The 12,872-nt window shown below is 35.4% G+C and overlaps 1 protein-coding gene across 2 annotated transcripts in view; it reads right to left on the bottom strand.

Annotated features, from left to right (window-relative positions):
* Nucleotides 1-12,872, bottom strand: part of TMTC3 (transmembrane O-mannosyltransferase targeting cadherins 3) — a 60,036-nt gene that overhangs the window by 21,678 nt on the left and 25,486 nt on the right. For both annotated transcript variants that reach the window (XM_065934175.1, XM_065934176.1), the window contains exons 6-7: nucleotides 12,360-12,532; nucleotides 3,769-4,021 (exon numbers count right to left, since the gene is read on the bottom strand). In XM_065934175.1, the coding sequence (XP_065790247.1) occupies nucleotides 3,769-4,021; nucleotides 12,360-12,532 (426 nt within the window). The remainder of the gene's footprint in view (nucleotides 1-3,768; nucleotides 4,022-12,359; nucleotides 12,533-12,872) is intronic.

Below are 12,872 nucleotides of genomic sequence, written 5' to 3'. Positions count from 1 at the left end.
TACTCCTTTGGTTTACTTACCTCTTTCAGATATCTTCAAATAATATTACCATTAAAAACAGTATGTTTAGTTTTATACATACATTAATTTATTTTCAGACTATTTTCTATAATAGATTATTACAAGCTATTGAATATAGTTTTCTATTTTTTATTTTATGTATAGTATCAATAGCTTGTATCTGTTAACACTATATTCCAAATTTATCCCACTTCTTCCTCCCCTTTCCCACATTGCTAAATTGCTAAGAGTCCTGTCCAACTCTTTCACGACCCCATGGACTGTAGCCCGCCAGGCTCTGTCCACAGATTTCCCAGGCAAGAATACTGCAGTGGGTTGCCATTTCCTACTCCAGGGGATCTTCCTGTCCCAGGGATCAAACCTGAGGCTCCTGGGTCTTGCATTGGCAGATAGATTCTTTACTACTGAGACACCAGACAAGACCCTTCTCCTTTGGTAGCTAACTTTGTTTTCTACAAAACTAACACAGTATCATAAACTGACTCTATTTCAATTTCAAAAAATTTAAGAGTATGTTTAGGACTATATTTAAAGCAGTTATACCTAAAGTCACAATCCTTTTTTATACATACAAAACATAACATAATTAATGTAAATCTATGTTAATTTCATTGGCAATATCCTTTCTATTTTTTATTGTTTGCATTATACAAATCATTATTTTACTTGCCAAAAGTTTGTATTTAACTACTCTTTATTTTGCTTTTTAGTAGAAACTCAGTTTTGGATGTATTCTACCATGTATCTGCTTCGTTTTTATTTATGTGAGCTGCAAAGCATTATTAGACAAAGTCCCAAAGCAAAAATAAATCTTTATCATCATAAATTCATAATCAACTTCAAATTAAATCCTTAAGCCTGCTCAAGATTCTAGGTTTCTTCGGTAGGCTCACTCTCACTCTCTTTTACTATTTTCAATCTTGACTATTTTTCTCAAATTTCTGACCCACATCACTTTTAGGAGGTGACTACACTACCAAACTTTCAGAAAAAACAAAAGCAATAAAACAAGAATTTCTTTAATTCTTTGCTACTAAATCTATTAACATCTATGCTCACAACCATTTCCATCCTTCCTATAACATAAGCAGTGTCTCCATCTATCTGAGGCCAAACCTGAGCTCTACACCTCTAATCTTAAAATCAATCAGCCTTTCATTTACCTAATCACTTTCTTATATCAACTTTCTATGCTAAAAATGCTTTTGCCTTTCCAACCTTAAAAATCTTCTCCTTTGACAATATCTTTAAGTTATCTTAACCATTCATTATGACCCTTAGGTAAAAACAAGTTCCCACACTCTTGAGGGAAAGATTTTTGTGGACATGGCTAACAAGCAGTTGGTTGTAACCTCACTTAATGTTTCAACTCAGAGTACCTTTTTGTAAGCAAACCCATTAGTGATATCTCTGTGTATAAAGGTCAGCCAACTGAGTACTCCCATGAAAGTGATTCTAAATGCCAACCAAGCAAGTCTTCCCCCCAATATCAACCCACTTCATCCTCGGAAGGTCCATCAATTCCAGGTCTCTATGCTTCCCCCAAGCCCTGATCCCCCAACAAAAGATCAGTTGCTTTGTTATACTTGAAGCCACTGCCTGACTGGTTGGTTATCTTCTCTAAATTAGACCCTGTCTCCGTCTTTGAAACATTCAGTTAAATCATTCCTAAAGGTTACTTACACTAGCAATCTTTCCTTCCTCATCTCCTAATCAAATCATTCTACAGATACAGATTTCATTTAAGTAACTACATGAATGAAAAATGAAGGCGCTCAGTCGTGTCCGACTCTGTGACCCCATGGACTACAGCCTACCAAGTTTCTCCACCCACGGGGTTTTCCCGGCAAGAATACTGGAGTGGGTTGCCATTTCCTTCTCCAAGGGACCTTTCCAACCCAGGAATCAAACCCAGGTCTCCAGCATTGCAGGCAGATGCTTTACAGTCTGAGCCACGAGAGAAGCCAAGTAACTACATAAAAGAAGTCAAATCCAACTGACCTCACTATTTGACAGCAACTGTTGGTGTTAACCATTTTTCCAGAAACGTCTTCCTACCTTTCCGTCCATTTGGTCTATTTCCTATTTGGTACTCTTGCCTGAAAAATCCCACGGATGGAGGAGCCTGGTTGGTTGTAGTCCATGGAGTGGCCAAGAGTCGGACATAACTGAGTGACTTCACTTTCACGCATTGGAGTAGGAAATGGCAAGCCACTCCATTGTTCTGGCCTGGAGAATCCCAGGGACGGGGGAGCCCGGTGGACTGCCGTCTATGGGGTCGCACAGGGTTGGACAGGACTTAGCAGCAGCAGCAGCAGCTATCTGGTTTATTTTCCTTTACACAACACCTAAATATGGAAGCTTTTCAAGACTGACTGAGATACAGCCTTCTTCTCTATTATTCTATTTAACCCCTTCAACTATTTATTGAGGGAAAATTAAGAACAAATAGTCTAAGGCATGCATTATGTGTATGAATTAACTTCTATGCATCTAGAATGGTGATAGCTAGTTACCACCTCCAAGAGATGTGACAAAATCCCAGTTGAGAAAGGCTGCTCTATAACCCCTCCAAAGGTCTTCTTTACATCTTGCTTTCAATTACTATCTCTATGGCAACTGTCAAATTTCTCTGTGGCAATTTATCAAATTTTTTTATGCGTATCTCAGGCTTTGCCACAAAACTCCAGGCACTAAGCACCAATCAAAATCTCCGTTAGAAAATTTCAAAGATACCTCAAACTCAACAGGTCCAGGCACTAGTAAATATATCTTTCTTCAATCCCTATTGGAGAAGGAAATGGCAATCCACTCCAGTATTCTTGCCTCGAGAATCCCATGGACAGAGAAGCCTGGTGGGCTGCAGTCCACGGGGTCGCAAAGAGTCAGACACGACTGAGTGACTTCACTTCACTTCAATCCCTATAGTCTTTCAAATTTCTCTAGAATGTGAGTTCTCTGGCAATGGGGGCCCTGTATTTCTTTTTACTATCATGTACTCAGTGCCTAAAATGCTACCTGCTACATAGGCTACAAATCAAAATTTTTATTGAATGAATAAATGAATCTAGTGGCTGCAGCCAGAATATACTTGCAGTATTAAAACACTTTCTGGCAAACAGTAAATTCTTAAGAAAATGTTGAAGATGATTATTTTCTTCCATAATTTAAAGTAAGAGGCAACACAATTATTATGAGTAAGAAGTGAGGGCAGAGCTAAGAAAACTGCAAAGAAACAGATCTCATAAAAACAAAAAAAGACTTTCAAATAATCAGAATTCTCTGAACATAGTAAGAAATACCTCAGGGAGTAATGAAAGTTTTGCTAATGAAAAATAAAGAGCTATGCATTTCTAGGGGCTTATCTTACATGATCCTCTTCTCTGTGCCAAGAAAACAAAGAAGTATACAGTATACTGAATAATTCATTTCTTTAAAAGGGTGTATAATCTAGTGGGGTAAAGGTAAGAAATAAAAAAAAATGCTAAAAAGGATGCTCCATGATTTCAGAGTTCCGACCAAATTAGGGAAATTCATAATCACTCCTTGTGTCACATGCTGAATGTGTAGCATTAATCAAACTCTGACATATAATTATAGTATAGCCTAAAATAAGTTCATAAATTAGGATGACACGAACAAAGACAGACAGCAATTTTTCAAAGATGCTTTTGAAAAACTAAAGGCACTCATGAGTATTAATAAACTGAATATAGTATCATCTGAAAATTTATGCAACTTTCTTACCATTAAAACAGTCTTGGAGGAATTACTAGGATATCTGAGACTAAATACTCCCAAAGCTCCCAAAAAGCAAAAAAAGATAAATGTGGCAAGATTTCGAACATCTAGAAATGACTCTATCAGTGGTATTGTTCCCATGGTCCAATCACAGCAGAGCTCTGAAGGATTTAATAGAAGCCAAGCATTCACAGGAAGCAGGTAGTTAAAAGTCAGCTGCCTTGTAGGAGTTGGGCTTACAGCAGCTGGGTTATCAAACCTGTGTAAAGAATGAAAAAAAAAAAGTTACTGAAATTAAAACACTTTAAACACAAAGTTAATATATAAAAGATACAAATACTGAACAACAATAATAAAAACAGATTTTACATGTAATCTTGTTAAAGACATAAACTTTTTGTGGATACCTTAGATTCTTGCCTGAGTTCAAATTTCTTTATGAAATATCTAATTGAGAGGTATGATATTTATGAAGAACTGTTTGAGAGGCAAGCAGGTTACCTATTTCTAGTTTATTATGAGAATGATTTAGACAGGTATTCTATAATATTATGACATTCTGCAGAAATGCTTTTATTAAATTATGGCTTTCTGCTTCAACATCATAAGAAAAGTTTTGTACGATTCATTGTTGTATGAATGCTTCTGAGAACACTAATTAATGCTTTCCTTTAAGAGATGTTTATTTCATCACCAAATGTTAATGAAAATTATGTTTTCTAGAAAGAATTACTATGTTTTCTTTCGTCACAGAGACAACTAAATCATCTATGAGCTTTTTCTTTTTGTTTTGACTTCTACAAAGCTAAAAACCAAACTCTAGTACCGAGTAGTAACTGCACAGACATACGGCACATTTTATTTACTTAATACAAGTTATATCCTAGTTTACATAGGCCATGATATATTACTAGTCTGTTTACTGCAAATTAAGTCAAATCATTTTTTAAAAGTACATTTAAATTAATCATTTCAGATTTTTAATTCTTTACACTATGTTCTAAATTGCATTAACATATCTAAATTGTGTTAACATATAGTTGTTTAAATCTTCCCTGGTGACTCAGACGGTAAAGAATCTGCCTGCAAGGTAGGTAGAGTCACTGGGTCAGGAAGATCCGCTGGGGAAGGGAATGGCCACCCACTTAGGAATTCTCGCCTGAATTCCATGGACAGAAGGAGCCTGTGAGCTACAGCCCATGGGGTCACCAACAGCTGGACATGACTGTGTATTTCCTTCCTCTACTACAGTTACTTAAAAAACCAACTCTCATTTTAAAATGAGTAAGTCAAAGAAAAATCAACCTCTATCACTTATTTGACTTGGTCTTCTTAAAAATATCAACTGGTTGAGAAAAATGAATTATTATCTGAACAAGTAATATTTTCTAAACTTTCATGCTGTGCTAAGTCGCTTCAGTCGTGTCCGACTCTTTGCGACCCTATGTGCTGTAGCCCTCCAGGCTCTTCTCTCTTTGGGATTCTCCAGGCAAGAATACTGCAGTGGATAGCCAATCCCTTCTCCAAAACTTTCATACCTCAATATATACATGTATGAAAATACTAAATCTTGAAAGTCAGGATTTGAATTCTCAACATGACCAACTAAACTGAACACAAAACCTTGTCCTGTCATCCACTTGTCAGAGTTCATTTAGAAAGATTAACTATTTAGGATAAATTATTTGATAATTGAACTTCAGTCAAAGAATACATGTCAAAGCAAGTCTAATCATATTACAATCAACCTCAAAGGATAACAAAATAAAATTTATATAACACACGTACATATACACACATTTTAAAATGCTTATATTTGGAAAATACAGTGTTAAACATAACATACTCCATATACCCGTCTACATATATATACAAAAAATAAATACATTCACACCTATAAGGCACATTTTCATATTATAGAACCAGAGATGCAAAAGAGTTGATTCAAATTCCCTAAAACAAATGATAAACAGGAAACATTAAGACTAAGGAGTGAAGAAGGAAATACAAAATATCTATCTACAATTCAATCTACTTTCCACACTATCATGCTTAAATGAGCTTTTAGTTTAGCATGGCTAGACTCAGAAGTAAAAATTCTGGTAGTAAAAAGTAAATATTCTTTATAGAAAAAAATGCTATTAAGGATAGTTATTATACAATGGAATATTACTCAGACATAAAAGAACAATGAAATAATACCATTTACACCAACATGGATAGACCTAGAGATTATCATACTTGGTGAAGTAAATTAGGTAGAGAAAACCAAATATCATATGATATCACTTATATGTGGGATCTAAAAGAAGAAACAAATGAACTTATTTACTAAACGGAAAGAGACTCAGACATAGAAAGCAAATATATGACTACCAAAGGGGAAAACGTAAGGGAGGGATAAATTAGGAGCTTGGATTTAACAGATATACCTTACTATATATAAAAGAGATAAACAAGGTCCTATTGCATAGCAAAGGGAACTATATCCAGTATCTTGTAATAACCTATAATGGAAAAAAATTGGGCTTTTGTTTAAAAAAAGTTCTTGCATGTAATGTCAGTCACTTGAATAAAACTATGAATAGGCAACTTTATAAATTTTCTTTTAAACTTTGGATGAGTGAGGTGAAATGGAAAAATGCTATGAGAGCAGGAAAAAAAAAGATAAGAAGAATGTTAAAATTCAGTATAACTTTTGCTTCTAGCCTTAAACAAATAAAAAAAAAAGGAAAATTAAACTTTCAACATTCTAAGCATCAAGCAAAGGACAATGACACTTGATTGACAGGAAAAATAAAAACAAAAAACAGATGAGGGGAGTCCTATCTAAAGAGTTTAGAATTTGGATAGAATTTTTAGTCTGTGCAGCAACAAGAGAGAATCTGAGTGGAGACCATTTGTATCCCTAAATTGAGAAGATGGAGCTGGGAGCCCTAGACCTCCAGGGGGGTTAGAATTAGCAGGCAGAATACCAGGAAGAAGAAAATTGTTGAGAAAGAGAACTCATATCTGTAAAGGCTCTCTGTCCAGTTTTCAGTACTAATGAGAACTGATCATTCATATATACACAAAGAAATACCTAAGGACAGTATAGGGGGTTGATTTCTGTCTCCCCAAAGTTTATGTCTACCCAAAACTCCAGAATGTGACTTTATTAGCAAGAAGGTCTTTGTCAATGCAGTTAGAGTTAAGATGAGGTCACACTGGATTAAGGGCGGGCCCACTATCTAATGAGGGCATGGTGGCCCACTCTAGTACTCTTCCCTGAAGAATCCCCATGGACAGAGGAGTCTGGCAGGTTGCAGTCATGGGATCGCAAAGAGTCAGACATGACCGCACGACTAAGCACAGCACAGCACCATCTAATGACTGATGTTCTTATACAAAGAAGAGAAAATACAGAGAAACACACAGGGAAAAAGGCTAGGCAAAGATGGAGCAGATTACAGTGATACAGCAACATGCCAAGGAATGTCAAAGATTGCCAGCAACCGCCAGAAGCTTAGGAAAGAGGCACAGAACAGATTCTTTCCCAGAGCCTTCAGAAGGAACCAACTGTGCCTGACACCTTGATTTTTGGACTCTGGCTTCCAGCACCGTGAGATAATAAATTCCTGCTCTTGAAGCCACTCAGTTTCTGGTCAATTGTTACAGCAGGTCTATGAAAACTCATACAGTTTGGAAAGTACTTTCTGAGAGGATCAGATAAAAACTCACAACTAGGAACAGTTCTTCAGCAGCCAGAGTGGAAATCCTCATAACGCGAAGTCTATCAAGGAGAGCTCAGAAGGGTCTTGTGTCAGCAAGGGAGCAAAATAAGCCCTATCCTAAATGCTGCTATGCTTCCCAGGTGGCTCAGTGGTAAGAAATGCTCCTGCCAATGCAGAAGTGGGTTCAGTCCTTGGGTAGGGAAGATCCCCTGGAGAAGGAAGTGGTAACTCACTCCAGAATTCTGGCCTGAAAATTCCATGGACAGAGGAGCCTGGCAGGCTACAGTCCATGGGGTTGCCAAAAGAGCCAGACAGGACTTAGCTGTTAAACAAACACTGCTATGGTCTCCTAAAACAAAGCTTTAAAGCAACACCTGAAGATGAAACATCTTTCAAATAACTGACATGCATCTGAGAACAATGCTCTATAATATTTATAGGAATACATTAGGTAAAATCAGATACAGTACCTATTAGAAAAACTACCAAGCATGTGAAGAGGTAGAAAAATACAATCCATGAGGAGAAAAATTATTCAATCTAAACTGACCAAGAAATTACACAGATGACAAAATCAGTGGAAAAGGACATTAAAGTCCTAAAACAGTTAGAAATATGGAACACATACACAAACACATACACACAGCTCAAACAGAACTCAAATAGATGAAAATGTCTGAGATGAAAAACAAAAGAAATTAAGGACAGATTAGACACACAGAAAAAAATTAGTAAACTTGAAGCTACAATGGAAGAAATTATCCAAGATGAAAATGGGAAAAGTAGCTTTGGAGGGAAGAGAAATAAATATAGAATAACAGTAGTATTTCAAGAAGCCTAAAATACATGTAATTGGTGTCCACAGAGGAAGAAGGGAGAGCAAAGAAAAAAATGTTTCAAGAAGTTTATAACTGAAACAATTCCAAAATGCATATGAAGTAAGACATACACATTCTAAAAACTAAATTAACCTAAGCACAAGAAACATGAAGATAAAACAGTAACTGAAAGCTTGCAATTTTTGGCCATTTTCACCCAGTTTGTTATAAGTCCTGAAGTTGTAATGTACAGGATCATGATTGTAGTTAATGATACTGTATCATATATTTGGAAGTTGCTAAGAGTGTAGATCTTAAAAGTTCTCATCAAAAGAAAAAAAAACTTTTTGGTAATTATGTGTGGTGATGGATGTTGACTAAATTTATTATGGCAATCATTTGTGTGTGTGTGTGTGTGTGTGTGTGTAAGATTCATTATGTTGTACACTAATACAATGCTATATGTTGATTATGTCTCAATTAAAAAATACAGAGAAGAGAAACAACGATAAAGAGAAACTATTAAAAGCAAGCGTTGAAAAAAAATACATACTACATGCAGAAACATAAAGATAAGGATGAAAAGATTTTCCATTTAACATAACACAAGCCATAGAATATAGAGTAATATTTTTAGGTTAGTGAATGAAAACCAGCATTGTAGAATTCTACCCTCAAGGAAAATATCTTTCAAAAACAAAGGTAAAATAAAGGTATTATGCATACAAAAGCTTAAAGAATTCATCACCAGCGCAGTCCTACATGTCAAGAAATGTCAAAGAAAGTCCTTCAGTCACAAGGAAAAATGGTACCAGATGAAAATCTTGATCTAACTTAAAAGCTTTTGCACAACAAAGGAAACTATAAGTAAGGTGAAAAGACAACCCTCAGATTGGGAGAAAATAATAGCAAATGAAGAAACAGACAAAGGATTAATCTCAAAAATATACAAGCAACTCCTGAAGCTCAATTCCAGAAAAATAAATGACCCAATCGAAAAATGGGCCAAAGAACTAAACAGACATTTCTCCAAAGAAGACATACAGATGGCTAACAAACACATGAAAAGATGCTCAACATCACTCATTATTAGAGAAATGCAAATCAAAACCACAATGAGGTACCATTACACGCCAGTCAGGATGGCTGCTATCCAAAAGTCTACAAGCAATAAATGCTGGAGAGGGTGTGGAGAAAAGGGAACCCTCTTACACTGGTGGTGGGAATGCAAACTAGTACAGCCACTATGGAAAACAGTGTGGAGATTTCTTAAAAAACTGGAAATAGAACTGCCATATGACCCAGCAATACCACTTCTGGGCATACACACTGAGGAATCCAGATCTGAAAGAGACACATGCACCCCAATATTCATCGCAGCACTGTTTATAATAGCCAGGACATGGAAGCAACCTAGATGCCCATCAGCAGATGAATGGATAAGGAAGCTGTGGTACATATACACCATGGAATATTACTCAGCTGTTAAAAAGAATTCATTTGAATCAGTTCTAATGAGATGGATGAAACTGGAGCCCATTATACAGAGTGAGGTGAGCCAGAAACATAAAGAACATTACAGTATACTAACACATATATACGGAATTTAGAAAGATGGTAACGATGGCCCTATATGCAGGGCAGAAGAAGAGACACAGAAGTACAGAACAGACTTTTAAACTCTGTGGGAGAAGGGGAGGGTGGGATGTTTCGAAAGAACAGCATGTATATTATCTGTGGTGAAACAGACCACCAGCCCAGGTGGGAGGCATGAGTCAAGTGCTCGGGCCTGTTGGGCTGGGAAGATCCAGAGGAATCGGGTGGAGAGGGAGGTGGGATGGGAGACCAGGATGGGGAATTCGTGTAACTCTATGGCTGATTCATATCAATGTATGACAAAACCCACTGAAAAAATAAAAAAGAAAAAAAGAAAAAAAAAAAAAAACTACAGTGAGATACCACCTCACATCAGTCAGGATGATCATCATCAAAAGTCTATTTAAAAAAAAGTCTACAAACAATAAATGCTGGAGAGGCTGTGGAGAAAAGGGAATTCTCTTGCATTGCTGGTGGGAATGTAAACTGATACAGCCACTGTGGAGATTCCTTTAAAAGCTAGGAATAAAACCACCATATGACCCAGCAATCCCACTCCTAGACATATACCCTGAGGAAACCAAAATTTAAAAAGACCCATGTACTCCAGTGTTAGTTGCAGCACTATTTACTACAGCTAGAACATGGAAGCAACCTAAATGTCCATTGACAGATAATGGATAATGAAGCTGTGATAAATATATACAATGGAATACTACTTAGCCATAAAAAGAAAGGCATTTGAGTCAGTTCAAATGAGGTGGATGAACCTAGAACCTTTATACAGAGTGAAGTAAGTCAGAAAGAGAAATGTAAATATCCTATACTGACACACACATATATATAGAATCTAAAAAGATGGTACTGATGAATTTATTTTCAGGGCAGCAATGGGGAAATAGACATAGAGAACAGACCAATGCACACGGGGGGAGGGGAAGAGGGAGAGGATGAGATGTATGGGGAGACTAACACAGAAATTTACAATACCATATGTAAAATAGAGAGCCAGTGGGAATTCACTGTATGACTCATGGAACTCAAACAGGGACTCTGTGACAATCTAGAAGGGTGGGATGGGGAGGGGGATGGGAGGGAGGTTCAGGAGGTAGGGGACATTGGTGTATCTATGGCTGGTTCTTGTTGATGTATGACAGAAAACCACAAAATTCTGTAAAGCAATTATCCTTCAAATTAAAAATTAAATTAAAAAAACAGAACTGGTCAAAAAAAAAAAAAAAAGAAAAAAAGAAAATCTTGATCTAACAAAGGAAGAACACTAGAAATGGTAACTCTATGGGGTAACACAAAATTTTTTAAAAATTTAATCTCTTTCAAAGATAACTGTTTACAGTAAAAAATAACAATGTATTGTGGGATTTATAATGTATACTCAATAAAAAATATGAAAATAGCACAAAGGCTACATTATTATTTAAAGTGTTTGTGTAAAAACTTATTTATTATATATGCATTAGTACTATATATATTTACATTTATAATTTACATACATACAATTATAATATTCCTTAAAGATAAATTGTGATAAATGATATAAACCAAAAAAGTGCCTAAAGCAATCACTAAAATTTTTGCAAATCACAGCAAAAATTTATAGCTAATAAGGTAACAAGGAGATAAGAATGGAGTAATACAAAATACTCAGTTCAAAACAGAGAAAAAATGGAACAAAGGACATATGAGACAAAGAGAAAACAATTAACAAGATGGTAGATTTACAACAAACTGTATCAGACAGCTGAAGCCACCATTTAAAAGACAGATTATCTGACCAAACAAAAAAGGAAGACCCAATTATATGCAGCCTATAAAAAATCTACTTTAAATATAAAGATATAGATAGAATTAAGAGGTAAAAGAATGAAAAAAGATAAACCATTTATCACTAACAAAAAGACAGCTGGAGTAGTTATATTAATATAAGGAAAAGTGAATTTCTTAGTTAAGACTATTACTAGGGATAAAAAAGCTCATTTAATAATGATAAAGGGATTAATTCATCAAGAAGACATTAAAATCCTAAATATTGATATACTTTATTGTAGAGTTTTACAATAAATACAGGAAGCAAAAATTGACAGAACTGAGGAGAAAGATAAATCAGTCAGTCTGTAACTCTGATCAGTTACAGTCAGAGATTTCAACATCCTTTTCTCAATAATTAATAGAACAAGTAGACAAAAATGACCAAGGATATGGAAGACTGAACACTTAACCAACTGGGGGAGCATTATCTTGACTGATGCTTCCATGAGTGTACACATATATCAAACCTATTAATCTCAACATTTTAAAACACATGAGGGTTCTTAAAAAGTATAAATTATAACTCAATAAAGCTGTTAAAAAACCTTAATGTAAATCAAAGACTTTCTGAAACATTTGCAATCACTTAAAACTCAAAGTTAAAAAAAAAAAAAAAGGAAAAAAGAGAACCAGAATTTCATACCTGGTGAACACTGGAAGTTGCGACTGAATAACCTGGACTCTAATCACAACAAGTAACAGTGTACTGAACATCAAAACAATGAGTTTTATTAGTGTCTGCAGCATAGAAAATGGAATACTACCCTTTCCACGAAGAAACTGTCCAGCAGTAGTACATAACAATGGCAAAGTATACTAGAAAAAGAAAAAAAAATTTAAGTAAAGAATAGCAATTTACTGTAATGTTTTCAACAACTGTACTTTCTAATTGCAAGATTAAATAAAAATTGACTATAATTATAAAATCAACATGGAACTGGTGGAACTGATAATGAATAAAACTGAGCCCAACAGTCTTATCCAATAATGAATTATACTATACAGTATTACTGGTGCTTTTGCAAACTGCCCAACAGTTCCTTTATTGAAACTTAAAAATCTGTCCTTAAAAAACTGAAGGTGTAATATAAGATGTTAAGTAATATTCAGTGGGTACGAAGGCGAAACATGCCTGTTTCTTGCAAATTTTTGCTAA

Source organism: Muntiacus reevesi, chromosome 4 (genome assembly GCF_963930625.1).
Source record: "Muntiacus reevesi chromosome 4, mMunRee1.1, whole genome shotgun sequence".
NCBI classification, from domain to species: Eukaryota; Metazoa; Chordata; class Mammalia; order Artiodactyla; family Cervidae; genus Muntiacus; species Muntiacus reevesi.
This window is presented reverse-complemented; position numbering and strand designations above follow the sequence as displayed.